We start from the raw sequence: 22,812 nt of genomic DNA, 5'->3' as shown, positions 1-22,812 counted from the left end.
TGGAATTTAAGAGCATTATTTTGGGAAATACTTGTTCAAAAACGTAATATCTGGATTTCTTTTTAAAGCAAGGTGCTACATACTTGTGATTTGAATGAAATAATCTACTGCTAAGTTGCACATTAACTGGGTTAAAATCAATGTAGCTAATGGTTTGCTACATTGCATCTATTAAATGAACAGCACATAAAAGTGTAGAGTTACACATTTAATGAACATCTTACGACAATACATTTTGAAAATTTGTCAGTCTACATCAGGTACAATAACAACATTACTATACTGCAAGTAACCGTAATTCATAAACTAGGAAGGATGATCTTTAATATATAATTTCATAAAAACATTTGTTAGGTAAAAATATAAAACTACAAAAAGTGTTTGCTATGATATATTATAGTGTCAAACACTAAATAAGAAACAGAAAACATAATTTTACATCCAACAGTTCTAATGTCAACTAATGCAGGGAGACCTAGCTAACAGTCCACGGGATGTTCACTAATGTGGTACCCAAGGGACGAGCAAGGGTCTAGAGGGTCGATACAACTGAACGGGAAGGTAAGGGGGTTCCGCGCCAGCACGTCTAGGTCCGAGACGCACAGCTTGGCGTACTTGTGCACAAACTCGCTCCACAGGGTGGAGGATGGGGAGGCACGCTGCAAGTACGGGCCCCACAACTTCGAAGTGAGCACCGCCTCGTCCGGGTGGCGGAGTTCTCCCGGGGACTCCACAAGAAGCTCCTCCACCACCGCCACCACGTCGCACAGCTGAGACTTGTTTGGCGTGTACACGTCCTGGATCAAGTTGTCTCCAAAGTACACACACTTAGGTTGCTGTTTCCCTGTCTTTGCTTCAAACAGGCTGAAGAGGTCCTGCCAGTTGCCTTGACTGTACATGTTCCCGAACTCCAGCCGGTCCGCAGTCAGCTCCTCCGTCTCCCGGATGCCCTCCAGCCGGAGGAAGGGTCGGTTGCCGGTGAAGAACCCCGGCTTGCGGGCATAGCACACCACCACGTCGAACAAGTCGCGCCAGTCCTCCCCCAGGCAGTTGCGCGCCGTGAACGACGCAAAGTCCACGTTCGAGCCGGTCACCAGGAACACCACCTTGGAGCGCTTGAGCTCCCGCAGCCAGTCCACCACCTGCCGGCTGCACTTGCGGATGAACTTGTCGGGGCTCCTCTTGAGGGCCGGGAAGTAGTCCCCGCCGTTGGCCGCGAACTGCTCGCGGCCGAACATGTGGCACAGGGCGTCCAGCACGTCGGGCCACACGTCGTAGCGAGGCAGGGCGCGGCCCTCCCGCGCGTCCAGCGAGTCCACGATGCGTCCGAACACGAGCGAGGCGGGCGCGTCGAAGTAGTCGAGCAGCGAGCGCATGCGCCGCTCCAGCGGGCCGTTCCACGTGCTGAGCGGGTCGCGGTGGAACATGTCGGCCACGTCCCAGCGCCGCTGCTCGCCGTAGCACGCGCGCACGTCGGCGTCCGTCATGGGGCGCGTTCCGTGGCTCGCCTTCGCCACGGCGCCGCCGCGCGCCAGCTGCAGCACGTTGCCGCGCTCGAAGTCCAGCACCAGCCCTTTCTGCAGGAAGTCCACGTCCGCGCCCAGCGGCCGCAGCAGGTACCCCGCGTCGTAGCCCCTCTCCACCAGGAACCTCGCCATCACCTCGTACTCCAGCGCCACCAGCTCCCCTATCTTGTAGCGCAGCAGTGTGTTGTCCAGGTCGAAGCCCACGCAGTCATAGTCGCAGAGCCGGAACATTCTGCTGGCGCGCTGCCCCCTCGCCCACGAGACCGACAACCTCGCCGAGCGGCGCGCGTATCCGCTACTAACGTGCGGTAATTTACAAATCGCGTTCGTCCTCACTGCTATGTGAAACTTGTTTAATAAACAATGCAGCATCCCAAAAACAGCTGCAATGTGTGGCCGCAGATGTATGATCGAAGGTGACAATTGAATGACACGGAAAAACTTCAGCAATAGCAATTTATTTTAATGAAATAACATTCTCTTCCTAACATATTTGGATAAAATTCAGATTCAAAACAAAACAGTCATCTTCGCACCAGCTGTTCGCCATTAAACAGCAGTCATTTTATTTTGTGAGTTCATGTTTGCCAACTGCGGAGTCCTGGCCATTGTGAAATATAAACTAGCGCTCTGTTTGTTTCATTAATTAATTAGCCTTTGTTACTATGTTTGACGTTTCACCAGTCAATTCGCCAAGAACTTACATGTCACAACCATAGAGTAAGTAAAGGCCACAACTATGCAAAGATGTCAAATACCCTCTTTTCCACCTAGCTTCGTTACACAGTTGGTATACCGCAATAGAAATAGCGTTAGTGAAAGTTGAATAACGATTTCAGGCTTTTCCTATTTCTTTTTGTCCATGGAACTACGTTTTAATTATAATTGATAATTATTGTGGTTAATATTGTTTTCAAAGTCAAAAAGAGCTAATGTAAATGATTAGAAATGCACTTGCCATAGAAGAGACATAGTATGGAACAAACTCTTTCATATTATTAAATGGAACTGTATGGAGCGCCCGAAGTGTGTCAACTTCACCGCCAAATGCGCGTAATTTGAAAGTGCAAATTCTATATTAAATATAAAATGTTTTATTATAATTTATAGCATGCGATCATTTCGTCTACCTTTATATGTTTCACTACTAAAATTGAAAAATATGCCACAAAGTAAAAAAAAGTGTGTGTGTGTGTGTGTGTGTGTGTGTGTGTGTGGGGGGGGGGGGGGGGGGGGGGGCATGTAACTAATGTGACCTATGTTTAAGAAAAATTAATTTAATTGAAAAAATTTTTGGGTAAAAAAACAAAAGTCAGGATTTATATATATAATAAAAATTAACTACAAAGTAATGAGAGAACACTAGATATTCTTGTACTTGAAAAAATAACTTATTTTCAACGAAAACAAACATGGCTACTCTGCTGCTATTAGTCGCATGGATGAGCTGAGCATGGCCTAGCTAATGAGCAGGTCCACGTCCACATGTGTGCCATTGTAGATACTCCGGTCCATGAGATGTGTCTTCATTTACATGATACCGTTTCCATGTCACTGTTAAACAGGCCTAGAACGAGGAAGTTTGCAGTCTATGGATAGAGATGATTTTTGAATCTCGAACTTTATAGCATAGAAAAGAGTAAGGTATACAAGACATAAATATTGTATGTGATCAAAATTTTTAACCAAGAATAAAAATATGCAGAATCAAAGTACCTTAAAACTTATTCAGTGTCAACTCAGCAAAAAAAAAATCATCCGTCAGTCAAAACAATTATTGGAGGGAGCTCTGCAAGTATGTAAACAAAACTAATCAGGGCTGGCTGGTTGAGCACTACTCAGCATCACCTAGCATGTGTGAACCCCAAATAAAAATTATGTTTCCAGCGCATCCATAACATGGCATTTGATAGAATAGATATTTTATATCCATCATTTAAACTTGCATATAGCTGAATGGGGTTGACAGGAGAGGGATTCGTCACAAGAATTAATGGAACGCCCAGCTATTATGCTTGATATTTTGTGTTTTTTGTTTCTTAGTATTTCTAGCAATTACTAGTTAATAAAATATTTGTCGCAGTGCAGTTTTAACATTTTTAAGTACTATTTACACATCAGTTTTTTGCACTTAAGTACATAGTGCTAAAACATCTTAATAACTATAAAAATATGTTTATCATCATATATGTATTATTCTTAAGTGAATTCTAAGGTACATAACCAAGTCAATACTAAAATTTTAAAAAATTAACAAACAAATGTCAAGAAATGCAACCCTGAAAAGTTACAGGCGCAAACAGTCGCACGTATAATTGAATTTGGCATGCATTAGGCACTACTCCATTGGCTAAGAGGACGCGCAATCGCAGCACTGTGACGTCCAAATACTCCATGGAGCAGGGTGTCGAGTTGGGGGCAGGCGTTTAGAGTTAGCTAAAGGCACTAGCACAGCAGTGTAGTGTACAGCATAGTATGGTTTGTTTAGATTTTTGGCTTGGGTGATGAGCGTTAACATTTAAGTGATTAATATGCTGTGATTTTATGATATGAAATTATATTTTATATAGTACCTATTGTTCAAAACTTCAATTCAATAGCTTAATTCCCTTATTTAGTTTATTATACATAATCCATGGTTAAATCAATTTGTGATTACATTGTAGATTGTCTTGTTTTCTGTTTATGTGTTGTCTATTTGTGTTACTCTTTTTATTGTGATTGTATCTGTATATTTTTCTGCCTACCATCTTAAGCATTCTTGCTGTAGGTAGTTCTGTTACAACTATAAATAAATAAATTACAGATATGACAAACAGCGATAACATAGTAGACTTTACGTTTGCAGAGATGGCCAGTAAAGGGAAGGCGAAAGGAAATATAGCAGAAACAGTGTGCATTTACGAAGGATACTTTCACGACAGACATGTACCAAATAGGAAGACCTTCATACAGCTTACCCATCAACTGCTTGAAACTGGGAGTTTCATACAATGAAGTGTGACCTGTACACCAGACTACTCGTTTCTGGAATTACTTATTTTAAATATCAGTGTACTGAATATTAATTTTTCTTCTGTAAACCCATTTAAACCGTTTGACGTTCAATAATCTGAAAAAATGGCTAAACCGACACATAGCCGCGATCCAGACAGAACATGTCCAATTACAACAATTTTACTGTAGTAACTTAATTTCAAACTTGCTCTTTATTTTATTCCCTATGTTTCTTTCAACTTGTGACAAACATAAAGATTACTTTGTACCATGCTGCAACAGTATGAACCACGTCTGTAAATACAAGGTGACACAGAAAAACGGAAACTTTTGGGGAAAAAAAATAGAATACATGCAAGAACACAAAATTTTATTGACAGAAATTGAATCATTACAACTTGTCTTTTAAGGAACAACCAATCTAAATTACGTCCTGCAGATGGCGTCCTCGTCTATGTATACATTCTTCTAATCTGTTGTTCAGGTTCCCCATTGATTGCTGCAATATCTCAGCTGTCATGCCACGAATCGCGTCTTCAATTCTTTGTTTCAATTCATCCAGTGACCTTGGCTGAGTCGTGTGGACCTGACTCTTGAGGCAGCCCCCACAAAGAAAAAAAAATCACAAACCGATAAATCAAATTGATAGTTTGGATTACTGTTCCTTAAAAGGCAAGTTATAATGGTTCAATTACTGTCAATAAAATTTTATGTTGTCGCATGTATTCTATATTTATTTGTTTGCCAAAAGTTCCAGTTTTTCTGTGTCACCTTGTATGAATGGTTTATTTTGCTACATCCAGATATCCAAAATGACAAATTGGAACCAAACTGCATGTTTAACAGATTACCTGGTGTTGGAAATATTCAGAAAATTTTCAAAACACAGGCTCAATTTTTGTACAGGCTCAACAATGTTCAGTCCTGTGAAAAATATTCCATGGCAAGATTACTTCATCTATTAAATTTCTATGGATAAGCACATATGCATGTCGAACTGAAGATGTCTGCAAACTACGGTACCATGATTGTTTGTCCCAAACAGCTAAAAAGGTATAAATATGAATTTTACAACTCTGCAGTCTTATTATTCATAAGGATTTATTGCGCTGAAAAACTTTAAAGCACTTCTGCTGCTTACATCTGCACAAGTACATAATCTGCAAGTCACTAAAACACAGCACACACTTATTTCCTGCACTATTAGGGCCATCATGTTATTGCTATCAACTGATCTACGACATATCCCTACTAAAGCCACAAAAGTTATTTAAGCACAGGTACTCTCTCGAGGAAACAGTCCGAAGGAAGGAAACTTCTCTCCCTCATTACAATATTTGGCAACAACATCTTTGAGGATAACAAGGAAAAAAGGCTTGAGTTGCAGTTACACATCAACTGAACGAGTCCCTTGAGCAAATGAAAAGTTTAAAAACTATGCTCTTGAACTGTCACATAGACATAGAATTTCACAGTAATTTCAAGCTTACTTGGCTTGATGTAGTATCAATACAGTAAGTTGCTAGCATCTACCTTCACAAACTACTCATTCCTTAGCACTCTGTTCAGTGCAATCACACAGGAGTGTATCCTGAAATGATTTTCACAGGGTGATGTATTAACACATGTACATATTACTAACAAAAATTTAATATCATATTCATTGGAATTAATAAATAATGTACTCCATACTACAATCTCCAAGATGTCAATTTTTAATGAATTTCATGTTATACGTTAAATTCCTACTTTGACAGGCAGGGAAGGATGGAACCCAATGGAACCCCCCCCCCCCCCCCCCTTTTTTTCCCCTCACTTACATATTTTCCTAAACCCCTGCAGTAAATGCTCAAACCTACTATTAACTAACTTTTCAACTATAATAATGTAAAATGAAAATATTTCTAATAACCAAATAGGTACTGGTAATATAAAAAAATGTATTGGCTTACCTACATATTTTACAGGGTTTACACAAATAAATTGTATATATTTGAAAATAAAAAAGTTTTAAATAAATGCAAAACTAATTTTTTTTATCGTATGTGAAAATGTACTTGACATTATGTGGTCTAAAAATAAATTTTATACATCAGGATTTACAAACATTGTCAATCTTGTAGCCTTGTATGTATGAATGTACTCCAATATCAAACACCATAATAATATTATTTAGTTTCTTAAGTAACACCAAAAATTTGAAATACATTATTTAAAAACTGGCCATATAGAACTTAAATGTAATAATTTAATGTCACAATACATTTCTTAATTACTGTGAATTTTTTTATGTCTTTAAAAAAGGCTGCTATTTATCTGAGCACTGTTGCTGAATACATTCTGCAGAAATGCAACAGAAATACTACTGCTAAGTTTTAGAAAAGTAAATAACGTGCATCTTTGAAGAAAAATTAATCAATTTCCAATATTTTGGTTAAATTATCATTCAAAAGATAACTCTGTCAAAAAGTCTCAGGAATAATATACATTCTTTAGATGTATCATTAATTTAAATAATGTATATTACACAGGACATCATAAATATACCTTTCCTGAATAATTTTTGACCACAGTATATTTTCCAATATTTTCAACATTCTGTTAGCAATTACTTTAAAATATATGATAGATACCACAAGTAGTTGTGTCCTTTTTACAAACAAAGTGAACATTAAGATAATAATTATGAACTATGCTAAATTACCTATGTTTTATGCCCTAAAATTAAGAGATTCAACACTGACATAAAAAAAATAACATTTGACTTATAATGTATTAAGAAAAATTTTATCATTATAAATAGGTAACATACGCCTGGTTTTAAGCAAAAAAAAAAATCTCAGCAAATACATAATGAAACCTTCAATAACATGATCATAACATTTTTATTTCACTCCACTCACATTTACCTTTTGGTACGTGAGTGGCAAGACAGCACCAAACAGTCTTTAATAAGCTAATTCAAGTGACTAGCATTAATTACCCACTACTTGGCCCTCTGTAAGTGCTTCGGCACATAATAGAAATTCCTACATGAACATCAGTTATCCTTTAACTACATAAGTACATACACACAGACCACATTTATCACCAAAATTTGTTGAAAGTGATCTTGTGTACAGTAAAAATCACAAAAAAAGTCTGTTTTACTTTGCATATTTTCATGCAAAACATTTAATGCTACTTTCTTTTTATTACAAATTTGAGTTGTATAAATAAACAAACAAAAATTCATACAAACAGTACTTTAATAATATAATATCATATTTTATCACATTAAGAAATAATTATAGTAGGTATATAGAATTGATGTTATAAAATTTAACAATTTTCAAAGTATAAAAAACCCATACAATAAACTTACAGCCAAATTTGCAACTTTATATACAGGTTTCAAAACCACAATGATGCTACATGAAAACCTCTTACCTTAGAACAGGTATGCCGGTACGGTAAGAGTGAGGTGAATCTACACCAATCCAAACATTAATGAAAATACCCTACGGGGGAAAATATCCCAAGCCTGTAACGTAACTCTATATATACGTATATACATACAAGGTTGATAGTTCAGTCTGCATCTCGGTAAGCTGACTATGATCAAGATTAAGAGGGTGGGTGGGAAGGGGCCGAAGGGAGGTACCAGAATATATTTGAGATAGGACTGTGTCTGAATTGTTCCGTCCTACTGAGCATTTAACATTAATGTTGAATTTTTTGTGCTCGTCAAGATTCTTTACTGAGAGGGGTACAATTTTCGAGCGTTAAGAAAATGCTGATCGCATGAGGGTAATAGTTAAGTACGTAGTGGGGGAACCGGTACAGGAGGAGAGTGCGACGCCACTCCAATGCATGCACTAGAGCAGTGGTTCCCAATTTTTTTTGGCCAGGGAACCCTATGATCGACTTTATTTTGGTGGAACCCCAACTCCTTCAAAGAAAATTTTTTGACAATAATTGTCAAACCACATTTAGTTTTATTTACAACTTATTGTTAATGACCCCTGATACCTAATTATGTGCACGTTGTAATGTTCAATAACAACACGCCACACTGTGTTTTTAAGGTTTGGCAGATAATTTGGAACAATATTAGTTATCGAAGGATATTTCTTTCCAGACGACACCAGAAAGGTAGTGTAAGCATGCAATATTTGCAGTAAGGATCAAACATCAAAAAGACATTTAGTAATTGTTGGTGGATACAGCAGTTTACTCAGAATCGTCTTTTATGTAATCGGGTTCCGCGCGCTCTCACACTTGCACAATAGACTGACCCCTGTACCCTGTACACCTTTGAGGAACGCTGCACTAGAGGTAGAAAGAAAAAAAGGCAAAAAGGAAGGGGTATAGGTACGTAGCGTAGCATGTTATATGCTAGTTGTAATGGCAGGAAGGGGAGACGGCAGGGGAGAGATAGAAACGACACAGCAGTGGTAATGCTGCTTGTGTTTGTCTACTACTCAGTTTTCGTAACGGCTAATGATTGACGCTACCATATTTCTTTTATTTCTTTTTTCATTTGAGATCATATATGCATTCTTACTATTCTCAATTATTATATTCTGTTCAATAAAAAAAAATACAAATAATTTATCTCTATCTGTGCCTAATTAGCAAGAAGTTTTACTTGTCGTGCATAGACTCCATGCACACATTTTTTTATCATTGTAATAAATTATACTGATAAGGAAGTTCATTAGGCTATGAGGAGTTTTAAATTTTCCAGATTTGCTTTTGAACAGTGTTTAACTGAAATAAGTAATATTTAGCATTTCCTTAGTGTCAAACGACTTTATGGCACTTCACTTTGTGATTCTACCTTTGTTTCTTAGTTACTTGACACTGCCAACTATGCCCCAGTTCAAGATGGCTGCAATTTATTAAAATAAAGTTTCATATCTTATAGACCCGGCCTGCAGAGCACCAGTCAGTCAGTGGCTCTTTACACAAGAACTGTTGAGATATACTATCTTAGCTTTGGCGCTGGAGTGTATAATCATTTCACTCTGCTTCTCAGAAAACATCTTCAGGCTTGAGAGCGAAACGTCAGTACATAATACCACTGCAACGCTGCTCAACACTGAAAGTCAAAATAGTTGATCATATTTGGATGCAAAAGCTTTAATCTATTTAAAAATTAGAGAGTTGCAAAGATAAACATTTTTTTTCTTAATTAGTCCTAAATGTTTATAGTCCGCAATCACACAAAATTATTTGTTGGAGACATTTTACAACAAATTCAAGGATAAAAAAAGGATTTTTGTTTTTTTACACTATCTCAATTTTTTTCTGACATTATTGTTTTAGTTGATATGTATACAAACATCTGTTATTATACTTCCGGTATATGTCATAATACCTCACAGATTATATTTTTTGCTGCACAGGACTGCCACAGTCCTTCCTGTTTGAGATTGACCCTCGATATTGTATCTCAATCTTCCTATTTTCACGTTCAGGAATACCACTGGACCAAGTTTATACACATCTTTCTGAAACATGCTGTATATGCACATCTGCAAAGTATATGCACATCTGCAAAATTTATGTTCATAAGTTTCACATTTTTCATTGAATTATCTCTTATTTCAATTATAAAAAATTTCCACGCATGTGACCAAATATTGTATCAAAACTTTATAAGAAAAATTTTTTTTTGCAGCATGCAAACAAATAACAGTACGCTGTGTCCGAATCAGTGGAAGGGAGGGTCTAATTCCTCTTAATTTTGATGGTGGATGCATGTGAGGCTGTATAGCTGCATCTCTCGCGAGGAATCTGAAAACACCCATTATAGCAGTGTATGCTATGATGCTGCTTTTTATAAACTGCCCATGAGAAGAAAAAAACTTTAAAAAGTGCTTGACTGACAGAAATAAACTACGTCAAGAGTTACCAATGCCTTAAATTGGGAGCACATGATACACACTTTGATGTCCTGTACACGAAGTGAGATTTGCACTTCCTGTTTAGGTGCGAAAAGACCAAAACTGTATTTTTCTACATTATCTATATTGGTCCTTCTGTAACGCTGAAGTCGTATATTCATAAAAAATGCTACATTATCTGGTGCCACACAGCATAACCTCATTACATATTTTGCAAGTGGTGGGTTGGATGGTAACACTGAGAAAGCATGCTGTTACAAATGATGCAATGAACAAAATGGCATTTACTCTTTGGTATAGTTTTATATCTTAGAACAAAAATGGTGTATTACATGAACCTAAAACTTTTGTTATTATTATGGTGTTATTAAAAAAATGGTTGCAGATTATACCAACAACTGTGTGGTCAATCATCCTGCAGGTTATACATCCCAGGCCTAACTCTTATTACACTGTGAAGATAACGCACAGTAACAGTTTACATTACAGCTTAATTCAGACACAGTATATGGTCATCCTATACAATGATGGCGTTGTAAGCTACTTTGTTTTACTGTGCTCGCCAGTTCTGAGCTTCTAGCAAGTAATTGGTATTGGCTGTCACTTAATGGACTCAGACACAAAGAGGCAGACACAAAGGGGCACCCATTTCAAAGGGATTAATTATTTAACTTTAATGTAATTTTTGAACCTTGGCAAGATTTTAATGCAAAAGTATGACTGACATGTTTCAGAGAAAAAATAACATTCACAGTAAACATTTTGTCAGTTGTTTTTCCCCACTGGGTTTCTGAAAAATAGACAACTGACAATGGTTATTTTTTTATCCAAATAAATTTGCACCATTCCTAATTTACATCTCACACTATTTCATTTCTTTCTCACGTAATATCTTTTCTACTTTCCCCACTTATTTTCTTCTATCATTTTCTCACTTCTTCCTCCCCTGATCTAATACCCTTTCCTCTGACACACTCAGATTTCTCTCATCTTACCTTATACTTCCCCTTCCCGATGATTTCCTTCCTTATCTCGCTTTAATGCTCTCTCATTTGTACTTATTGCCCCCTCTAGTGATTGTGTTTCCCTCTAGCAAACTCCCGCCTCCACCTCCTGGTTTCTCAAGAAACAATCCTGCAAATACAAACACTACATCTTAAGGCTTACTTTGACATAAATTAATTTATAAGGAAAATATATATAAATAAAATCATCTTGGTTGAGCTGGTTTAAACATATAGTATGTATAGTTATGATTAAAATATACCAAAAGTTATATACACTGTAACTACTTTTATGCAAGTTCATTTTCTCATGTGCCCTATTGACGGAGGTACGGTAGGAACACAGACAACTACAAAGCCATGCTTATACTGCATTACATAACTTGTAACTAACTTGTATATTGCATAAAACACTGATACACTGATTTATTGCTGCTGGTAATCATACAAACTTTAACTAGGACTATATAAATTTATAATAAACAGCTAACATACAAGCATCTGCTGCAAATAAAACAATGCCCATTTAAAAAATATAATTAGAGCACTTAATAACATTTCTTTACTAAATATAGGCCTATATAATTATCATTCAGGTTAAAATATATCATATCACACAATATTTAGTATACACTGGGTTGATATGTGTATAACAAATATATTCTAATTTTACAAAAATTTGTACTTTAATAAGTAGCCCAGCACTAAATTTTTATTACTACTGCCACAAAAAATGGAACATTTTTTTTATAAATTAATGGTATTAATACTGATAAAGCACCATTAAACACGCAGCCTGTGATTTGCAAAAACAAACACACACGGATAAGGTAGGTCAATCACAACTGGCGGGTGAGAGCGACAGCACCAGGGACTCCAGATCTGCCTCTCCCAGAATGCTGCTAGAGGAGCGACCTTCACGCAGACGTCGCGCAAAGTACTCCTTCGCCCTCAACCAGCACTCCCTGTTGGTCTCAGCGGCGCGCAACAGGCACGCGGCCTCGGGAAACACGCGTCGCAGCAGGTCAAACAACGGCACGACGACGTCCGACAGGAACTGGATCTGCAGCTCCGGGATGCAGGCCTTCTCGCGGTCCATCATGTGCAGCGGGAGCACGCCCATGGTCTTCTCCAAGTCCCCCTGCGCGAAGAACTCCTTGTACACCAGCTCCGCAATGTGCTTGGAGGTGCGCCAGTCCTTGGTCTGGTCGCTGAGGTCGCTCGCCGTCATCAGCAGGGAGAGCAGGAGGTTCTTGTGGCGAGGGTCTCCGCGGGGCAGGCCCCCGGAGGCCAGTGCCTGCTGCTCCGAGAACAGGCGGAAGTGGCTGGCCAGGTCGGTGGCCAGGATGATGTCCCGCACCAGGTCCAGGCACCGCGAGTACTCGTCCTCGGTGAGGCCCTCCAGGATGTTGCAGCCCTCCGTGTTGAGGATGCACATGGCCTGGGACAGGTGGTGGCGCTCCATCACGGAGCCCTCCGAGCTGTAGAGACAGGCCAGCGCCGTGCCGGACTTCATCTGGAAGCTGCTGGTGGTGCCCCGGTGGTCCAGATCGTGGCACAGGCACGACACCAGGAAGGCCAGTACGTCTAGCTGCGACAGGTACCCGTCCTCGATCAGCTCCAGGTTCTTGATCGAGATGTACGCAAAATGAGCGACGGAGAAGGCATGCATCCAGTTGTGATACGGAACGTCACGGTAGCCTTTCTTAACGAACAGGATGAACCTCGCGAGCGTCTCGCGGTTGATGTGGAAGGTTCTTATCAGGCCCAAATCGTCGAACATCTTGAAAATGAACTTTGGCGTGACTTCGCTGCTGATGGAGCGCGGAGAGAAGCTGAAGCTGGTGTAGTCCCTCGGCTCATCGAGCTCTTCACAATGCAGCAACCGCTTCAAGTCGTCCTCGCAAACATTCATGTGGTACATGAGCAGCTCGTTCGAGATTTTACTTCGCGCTTGAGCATCGCGGATCTTCTGGTACACCAAGCTGTGCATGATGCTGATGCCACAGTAAATACTGAAGGCCATTGCTGCTTCCTCATCGAATTTATTAAAACGGTGTCCGTTCTTCTTATTGCAGAGCTGGGCAATGCCAATTATTCCATTTTCGTCACGGATGGGGAAGCAGAGAATGCTCCTGGTTCGAAAGCCGGTAACCTCATCCATTCCTTTAAAGAATAAGGGGTGTTTGTAGGCATCCTCGATGTTCAATAGTTTGCCGGACATGGCGACGTGTCCCGCGATGCCCTGGTCCTTGGCTATCCGCACCTCTCGCTTCGAGGAATCTCCATCGAAAACCTTTGCAACAAGCTCCTGGTGGCTCGAGTCGAAGAGGAACAGGGAGCACCTTTCTGCATTGGTAAGTTTGCGAGCCTCCATCATTATTTCACGCAGCAAGTTGGACACATCACCCAGGTGCGCAAACAGGTTCCTTGCAACGGCGAGCAAAGACTGACACTGTACCTTCAGTCTCATTTCTTCCTCGTATGCAAATGTGTTCAACAAAGTTCCAGAGCAGTACGAGAAACACTCGTAGACAATCCTAGAGGCCGAAAGGACCCAGCCTTCAGGGCAACCAACCAGGCAGGCAAACATGGCCACCTGCTCGGTGCCCGGTCGACACACGGGTACGCTGACGAAAGTAGCAACATCGGTCCCGGCAATGGTTCTGACTCCAGCTGCTAGGTCAGGGGCCAGGTCTTGCACCGCACAGTGATGGGAGATCTGGCCGTCTGGACTGAACATGGAGACGTTTGCGGGGAACCTGATGTCCTGCTCCAGGACGTGACCCCCGACGACCTGCACCACGGCCTCCTCGTTCTCCGGCAAGAGGAACACCAAGAAGACGGCAGCTGCGTGAGTGTTCTCCACGAGGAAACTGTTCACCTTCGTCTGCAGTTTCGCGCTGCTGCTGTCGTGCAGCCTCGAGCACAGCTGAAGGTAGATGCTGCAGTCGTCGCGAGCTTTGCCCGATGGTTCCGTCATCTCTGGAGCGGACGTGCGAGACAGACAAGGAAGACTCAGTTGATATGTGACTGCAAGACTGGCGGAATCAATAAGCACATACCTCATCCGGGATGTGAACGTAACGGATCATGCGGCCTGGGATGTAAAACATATCCATCACGTGTTCGTCTCCTCTCGGGTCCATGAATATCACGTCCGACATGCTAACATTCATGAACCTGCACAAAAAAAATACCCATGTCAAAAGCATATCATAATAATTAAAGTAAACAGTTAATGTATATGAATGAAAACCATATAACAGACAACAGACACTTAACACAGCAATAGACTTATTCATTATTCAAAGAATTAAAAAAATATATTAAGAAAACAAGGTCAGTTAATACTATGTACGCATCTTAATGTTATCTGTAATATCATTCATAACAAAATAGATACTTCTAAAAAAAAACTGAATAATCAATTTTTTTTTAGCCTTTAGTGTATTCTGTCCATTCAAACATTAGATGCAATGTGATTTCAACATACAAATAAAATATCAGATATACAAAGTACCACTACTGAAAAATTATGGTAAGTTAGTAAAGGATTAACACAAATAAACATTGGGATCAACAGCATCTACAATGAAACAATTAATACATGCACTTTAATTGCAGCACTATAATGGCTTGTAAATATGTAGTACATACTTGCAATCAAGTAAACTTTAAGTATACAACAACTAAGCAGCACTATCCTGTATCCTGATGAAGCCATTAAAAATTATTTTCATTGGTTCTCAGATATCTCAGACGCAAATTTTGCTGCAACTTATAGAACTGGGGTGTCGCAACCCAGCTCCGGGAGATGCAGCTGGCGACAAGACGTAGTAACATCCTGACCAGAACTATACACGTGCAACACGTGAATATAAGTTAAGAGCTCATTAAAGTCTCTAATCATATTGCTGAAAGATAGAGGTGTTCTTTTAATCCCTTAATATATATTTTATATTTTTACAAATTACAAAGTAAAAACATGTTTAGCTCCTAACTGATGCATAACACATTCAACTACAAGAATAATAAATTTTGAACATTATATTAACACTAACATACAAATTATATGCATATGTTTTTTTTAACTCCCCCCCCCCCCCCCTCCCACCAAACCTTTTTGGCCATTTTATTCCATTATTTTAGATCAAATAAACCGGCATGCTATGTGATTTTCATTAACAATAATTTGCCTTATAAGGATTACAATTACAAATTTTTTTTAAAAAAATCGTAAAAGTTAAAATAAACCCATTCTGCACAACTTCAAAAAAAGTTTTAAGTTATTTGAACAAAAGCTAAATATGAGGCTGGAACTTAAAAATTGTATGCAGAAATAATGAACTCAATGGCTCAAATCTATCATTATTATATTACTTATATTTAAATATTATTATATTAATTAATATATACCTACATAAAAATTTAACCATATCTAATAAAAATATAAAACCTTTTAAAGCAAAAAAAAAATCCTACAATTTTATTATGTGAGTTAAAGACAATAATTAGTGAGTATAAAATGTGCAAGAAGTTTAACTTTAAACTTGAGTCACAAGAGTGCAAGTTGTTAAGTTAGTTAAGGATATCAGCCTAGCTATGGTTCCAACCCAACAATTTCTCTGAGTTGGTCACCTGAAGTTTGATGCAAACAGATTTCCTGGCACTCCAACATTATATCCCCCCACCCCCCTCCAAAGCTGAATTTCTAGATTAGCACTGTTGAGTGCCTAGTGACTAGCATCTATGCTCCAAAAATGTTAACTGACTACTGTTAATTTTCTAACAAGCTGCAAACTATAGTTCTCTTTTGATGATATAAAAAAATTTCTACAAAACATTTACCTACAATATAACATGTAAATGGCTGCATGAACATGTAAAGAATAAAACAAACATGACTACAAATACACAAACTCACTCTCAATATACTCCTTGTTTGCACAGTGAATAAAAAGACTTGAAACAAGTAAGTCACAAAAACATTCTGAAAGAAGAGCGTCATGAAGTAGCTACACACTTGCAACATCTGCCCAAAAAATGACCCGCCTATTCTGGGGTCAGGATGGAATCTGACGAGATAAAAAAGGCACAGATTCAACGTCCACCACGCCACGGCAAATAACGGAGGATTCTTATCAAACACAACTGCCGCACAAACAGCTGCGTGACAGTGCTCCGCTGCCAGTCGTAGATATAACTCTCGAGTGAAAAGAGATAAGCAGTCACTTCAGAGAAAATAATAAACCGACGACACCACTCTAGTTGAAGGCAAGTCCAATACCCGACGGCAGTAGTGAGTAAATAAACCACCAGCTGTAGGTTTCCATCGTCACAACTGCTCAACACGAAGGAAAGGTCCCCCCGTGGACCCCAGCTTAGCCACTCTAGCACTCACACCACAACTGTACGTGACATGTTGTATGGATCCAAGTCCAGTGCCAATAGTCATATGTATGTCTCATGAACGATTCATTCTGTACTTATTTACTATTTTAACACCTCCTGGTTTTTGTGACGAAAATAATTATTTCCATAACTGTTCCAATTTGTAAGTTTTCTCAGAATTTTGGTAACTTATTTATTTGTTTAACCTAAATGTTGAAGAAGCTTTAAGGCTCTGTCTCACCCATCATGCTGTTATTTTATTTTATTTTTCATTACTTTAATTAAAATATTTTCCTGTAAAATCATCACAATAGCTCCTTTTAATTTTATTTTTCACCTCAGTTTTTTTTTACACTATAAGAAATCACGATTGTAATCACTTGCCTGACCTTTTAGAGCTCAAAAACAACATTTTGTAAATATCTGTGACAAAATTTGCAAAACATAAATCAAATGGAAGAGAGCTATCAGGAAATATTTATAGGAAAATCCCTTGATTAATAATAAATACAATAAAATGAAATATCAAACTCTGCACGTGAGATAAAACCTTAAACAATTCATAATACAAGTTGATTAAAACTTACATATTGATGCTATTTCTTCTTTACATTATATATTGTGGTTGAGTGGCTCTTTAAAAAGTTTGAATTAATGAATTTATTTTCTTCAGAATTTACAGATAATTCTTCATTTTCCTTCAGGGTGTTGTGATATAATATGTAGGTGTTAACCACTAAACTTATATATTTCAGATATTAATGCCTGTTTGAATTCTTAATTTTTACATACAATACCATATAGTTGTTATCTTTGCCCTATGTGAACCAGAGTTCAAAGTGCACATGCTACCATCTGGCTAGCACGAATTTTAGTTACTATTCTGAAATTCATGATACTTGTTTCTACAAATTATCAAATTTAAAGCATTGTCATTTCGTGCAAAAATTTCACACACACATATTTTTATTTTCCTATTTTAATCCAACCTATTTTGCTAAAACTTAGAGGGTTTTTATTGAGAATATTCAAGCGTGTGAAAGAATCTCTGTAAATACTAACTGTTCCCTTTCTACCCAAGGTCAATATTTCAATCAAATGCTTATGATTAAGGAAATTATCATATGGTTTCTGGAAATGCAATTTGTGTTTTTTATTGTAGTTTTCATAAGCTTGCTGATAATAATTTATATATACTTATAGTCTCTGTAATTATGATTACTTTGTGTTTGTTCTCCTTGTATTAGTGATATTTTATTTCCCTTTCCAGTTGCATGTTTCTCATGCAAAGCCTAGATAACATCATGTGTAAGTAATCACACAGCTTAACATAAAGTTTTATTAAGTCACGTTAAACACATTATTAATTTAATGAAAGTTTTGGAAAAGTTTATTTTTACTGAATTACAAAAAACCCACTACCTAGTGGTGAAGGACTATGAAAATCAAGGAAAATTGAATGAAGGTTGATAAACTAAAACCCAGTCAGTAATTCCATAAAAATTCTTAAAATGCAATAAATATACCTGTCTACAAAACACTACCTATGAAAAGAATGGAATTTAATCACGACATTTTACATGGAACAAAATGTTCACAGTATTATCACAAATCTGCAACACTTTGTTTCTCGAAGTGCGAGTATAGCGATTGAAGCGGCCATTTTTGCCATTTGCATGAAATAACAGCAGTATGGTAACATCACAACAGCGGACAGCAATGTAATTTTCATGGAAATAAAGTAGCCAAGTGTCTTTACACAATTAATTTTGAGAATGGCAATCAGCTAAGCTATAATTTTGTAGAACCCAATTGGTTTTATGAGGTCAAGCTAAAAATAATGCTAGTACCTGGTGAAGCTAAAAATAATTCTGAGTATCTATATACTTAATATATCTGTTTACATAATCTATGGTGATCTAAATTTATACAAAATAAAAATTTTTGATAAAATAAATATACGTATAACTAAAAACCACCAATGCACAAAAAAAAAAGGATGATTTAAAGTTTCCTAATGACCCGGTCACAATAAATATACAATTTTTACAAGGAAAACACATTATTGCACATAACCGTTTAACTCCAAGTAATTCAATCTGACAAGACAGAATCGTACATTGTGACAAACATTTACAAAAGCCCGGTATTAGTATCAAGGTTTAAATCTTGCTTAATATTATTAAAATTATAAGTTTTTTAGCAATTAAACACTATAGATAAACTACATCATAATTTGAGAACTTTATTTATTAAATAAGAAAATGTGTGTATTAACTAGATTGTGGGTAAATATGTAGTTCAGCGGTATTTGCAAAAAAAAAAAAAATGTTAAAAATCCGAAAATACCTTTATTATATGCTCTTCAACTTCCTCTTTTCATTAAAAGCGGCGGAGATAAGAAATTCCAAATACTTTAGGAGATATCGAATTTTTAAATTTCATCACAATACCAGTGCATTCATGTGGCTATCACCATTGTTTCTTGATTACGTACGAGTATCTATTTTTTTATTGGATAATGATGTCACGTGATTGTTCGTGATAGGCCAGAATTCAAATGAACCAATACGTGATTATTTAGTTAATTTATTGATTAAAACAGTGTTTAATTACCACCTCCAACTTAGGTGAGTTTTTAACGTTTCTAATTTTAAAGTCTTATTTGTTATTTGAATATTGTTGTGCAAGTAATAAGTAAAAAAAAATTACGTGAGTTCCTACTGTCCATCCTTTGTCCCGGTTGGTTAGGTCAGGTCAGTTACATTATAAATAATTTAAAACTAAAGAATAATCAAAATTAATTCACATTATTTTTAATATCACCTTAGTTTGAAAGTATTTATAATGTAACTGACCTGACCTAATTGACCATTTTAGTTTACTGTTCATCCTCTGTCCCGGTTTGTTTGGTCAGGTCAGTTACATTATAAATATTTTAAAACTAAACAGCCATTAAAATTAATTCACATTATTTTTAGTGTCGGCTTAGTTTGAAAGTATTGATAATGTAACTGACCAGACCTAATCAACCATTTCATTAATTACGCATTCACGAACACAAGGCAAAATAACAAAAATTGCGACGGTCGAATGGTTGCACAGGTCTTGTATTGCAAAATTAAAAAATTCTATATCTCCTAAAGTATTTGGAATTTCTTATCTCCGCTGGTTGTTTTGAAAAGAGGAAGTGAAAGAGCATAGAATAAAAGTATTTTCTGATTTTTAGCATTTTTTTTCGCAAATACCGCCCAACTACATATTTACCGATTGTGTCAAAAAATAAATTTTGTTTATTATGTTCACACAATCAAATTAAGCTACCATCACTGCCCAATTTCCTAAGTTACAAAGGAGAAAATGATTAATTTCTACATTTAATTATGTAATTTCTGTGCTATTATGGATTTTATTATGCAAATATTAATTTTAGCCTTGTAATTAAACACGGTAAATATTTACTTGGGCGGTATTTCCGAAAAAAAATGTTAAAAATCCGAAAATACCTTTATTTTATGCTCTTCAACTTCCTCTTTTCATTAAAATCGGCGGAGATTAGAAATTCCAAATACTTTAGGAGATATCGAATTTTTAAATTTCTTCATATGTAGTTGAGCGGTATTTGCGAAAAAAAATGTTAAAAATCCGAAAATACCTTTAATATATGCTCTTCAAATTCCTCTTTTCATTAAAAGCGGCGGATATTAGAAATTCCAAATACTTTAGGAGATATCGAATTTTTAAATTTCAGCACAAAACAAGCGCATTCCTGTGGCGTGCGTGCACCAGTGTTTCTTGTTTACGTACGAGTATCTATTTTTTTTTATTGGATAATGATGTCACGTGATTGTTCGTGATAGGCCAGAATTCAAATGAACTAATACGTGATTATTTAGTTCAATTATTGTTTAAAACGGTGTTTAATTACCGCCTCCAACTTAGGTGAGTTTTTAACGTTTCTAATTTTAAAGTCTTATTTGTTATTTTGATATTGTTGCGCAAGTAACAAGTAACAAAAAAATTTACGTGAGTTGTTACTGTACATCCTTTGTTACGGGTTTGTTAGGTAAGGTCAGTTACATTATAAATAATTTAAAACTAAAGAATAATTAAAATTAATTCACATTATTTTTAATATCACCTTAGTTTGAAAGTATTTATAATGTAACTGACCTGACCTAATCGACCATTTTAGTTTACTGTTCACCCTCTGTCCGGGTTTGTTAGGTCAGGTCAGTTACATTATAAATATTTTAAAACTAAACAGCCATTAAAATTAATTCACAAAATAATTTTTAATGTCGGCTTAGTTTGAAAGTATTAATAATGTAACTGACCTGACCTAATCAACCATTTTATTAATTACGCATTCACGATTCACGTATTCACGAACACACGGCAAAATAACAAAAATGGCGCCGCTGGAATGGTTCCACAGGTCTTGTATTGCAAAATTAAAAAATTCGATATCTCCTAAAGTATTTGGAATTTCTTATCTCCGCCGCTTTTAATGAAAAGAGGAAGTTGAAGAGCATATGATACAGGTATTTTCGGATTTTTAACATTTATTTTCGGAAATACCGCTCAACTACATATGATGAAATTTAAAAATTCGATATCTCCTAAAGTATTTGGAATTTCTTACCTCCGCCACTTTTAATGAAAAGAGGAAGTTGAAGAGCATAAAATAAAGGTATTTTCTGATTTTTAACATTTTTTTTCGGAAATACCGCCCAAGTAAATATTTACCTTAAACACCACCAATTACAGCAGCATTCATTTTTTGCAGCTAAAACGAAAAAGTAAACAAATTTAGTGGGGTTATTTTTATGTCCGTTACTAGCCAAGCCGAACTGTTCTAGTTTTTGTGTTGTGTAAGTGCTTGTCGCTATAATTATCCATAGCTGTATCCGAATAGTGGCCTAAGGGATCCATAGATAGTGAAACGTAATGGACGCGGCCATCTTTGAGTTGTATCCAAATTCTCACAAGGGACGTCGATGCATCCTCTCATGCATCCACTAGTTCGAGATTTTAAGGGACGCGACTCTCACATCCACTGATACGTCCATACATCCCTTAGCTTTGTTGTGAACATAACCCTTTAAAAACAAGAGTGTCATACGAGATAGTTAATCAAAATGGATTTTGAACTTAAAGATAAATACGTAAAATGTAACTATGGTAGCCTATTTATAAATACTTATACTATAAGTATATGTTTACATAATTCACATAAACAATAAATTAATTTGATTTGTAGGAACAACAAGTGCCCGATTCAATTTTTCTTCCATATTTCAATTCCTAACAATAATTTAAATCATCCGAAAATGTTTAAAAATTTGAATGTTCATTTACGTTTCACTTGACCACCTTTAGATGGCATGAATATAAAAGGCCAATCCACATTAGTACAATGACAAACCAACAGGCAGTTCTAGCTGTATTACTATTCGGATATCGTACATACTTTAAAATGAATCCTTTAAATTGTGGGTGCATTTGTTTAGGGATGTAGGGACGTAAACTTAATGGATGCATCCCTAGGTATTCGGATACAGCCCATGTGTTAATACAATGTTGATTGTGTCCAGGTCTTAACCAGATACCCCTAAATAAATATTGCTTACCCGTCCACATGATCAATTTTACCAGAAACACAAGCTTCATTTCTTAAGTCAATAACAGTATACAATCCTTCAATTGCTCGAATCAACACAACCATGTTATTAAAAAAATAATGCCATTCTTTCCTTGACGGTTTGTCCGCCATTCTTTTGTATTACTATAGAAAAATAATAAATAGTGGCTGCCTTCCTTTTCTTTCAGGTCGATCCATCGATAGAGATTGGTGAGTCGATCGTTCTTTTTAAAACCAGTGTTATATTACCATTCATAGTAAAAATAACCGACCTGTGAAGGACAGCCTAAGTTTCACCCCCATAGATCGACATGCACGAACAGTTCCGAAGTACGTCGCTCGATCGGGTAACTTCG

At 37.0% G+C, this 22,812-nt stretch overlaps 2 protein-coding genes across 3 annotated transcripts; both read right to left on the bottom strand.

Moving 5' to 3' along the window:
- Nucleotides 1-193: 193 nt before the first annotated feature.
- LOC134537553 (5'-nucleotidase domain-containing protein 1) lies at nucleotides 194-2,624 on the bottom strand. The gene has a single exon (XM_063378117.1). It carries the CDS (start codon nucleotides 1,896-1,898, stop codon nucleotides 480-482), a length of 1,419 nt encoding a protein of 472 aa, XP_063234187.1. The 5' UTR covers nucleotides 1,899-2,624; the 3' UTR covers nucleotides 194-479.
- Nucleotides 2,625-5,607: 2,983 nt separating this feature from the next.
- Nucleotides 5,608-22,436, bottom strand: LOC134537552 (cGMP-dependent 3',5'-cyclic phosphodiesterase-like). 2 transcript variants are annotated; one of them, XM_063378115.1, is made up of 2 exons: nucleotides 17,400-22,436; nucleotides 5,608-14,601 (listed from the first exon to the last, which is right to left on the bottom strand). In XM_063378115.1, exon 2 carries the CDS (start codon nucleotides 14,486-14,488, stop codon nucleotides 12,254-12,256), a length of 2,235 nt encoding a protein of 744 aa, XP_063234185.1. In that variant the 5' UTR covers nucleotides 14,489-14,601; nucleotides 17,400-22,436; the 3' UTR covers nucleotides 5,608-12,253. The 2 variants fall into 2 exon arrangements, with proteins under 2 accessions (XP_063234185.1, XP_063234184.1); XM_063378114.1 differs by lacking the exon at nucleotides 17,400-22,436 and adding an exon at nucleotides 16,346-17,347.
- Between the last annotated feature and the right edge of the window lie 376 nt (nucleotides 22,437-22,812).

Source organism: Bacillus rossius, chromosome 12 (genome assembly GCF_032445375.1).
Source record: "Bacillus rossius redtenbacheri isolate Brsri chromosome 12, Brsri_v3, whole genome shotgun sequence".
NCBI lineage: Eukaryota > Metazoa > Arthropoda > Insecta > Phasmatodea > Bacillidae > Bacillus > Bacillus rossius.
This window is presented reverse-complemented; position numbering and strand designations above follow the sequence as displayed.

Bases quoted from the DNA above. Each gene is read 5' to 3' on its own strand.
- LOC134537553 (XM_063378117.1), bottom strand. From the start codon at position 1,898: ATGCTGCATTGTTTATTAAACAAGTTTCACATAGCAGTGAGGACGAAC.
- LOC134537552 (XM_063378115.1), bottom strand. From the start codon at position 14,488: ATGAGGTATGTGCTTATTGATTCCGCCAGTCTTGCAGTCACATATCAA.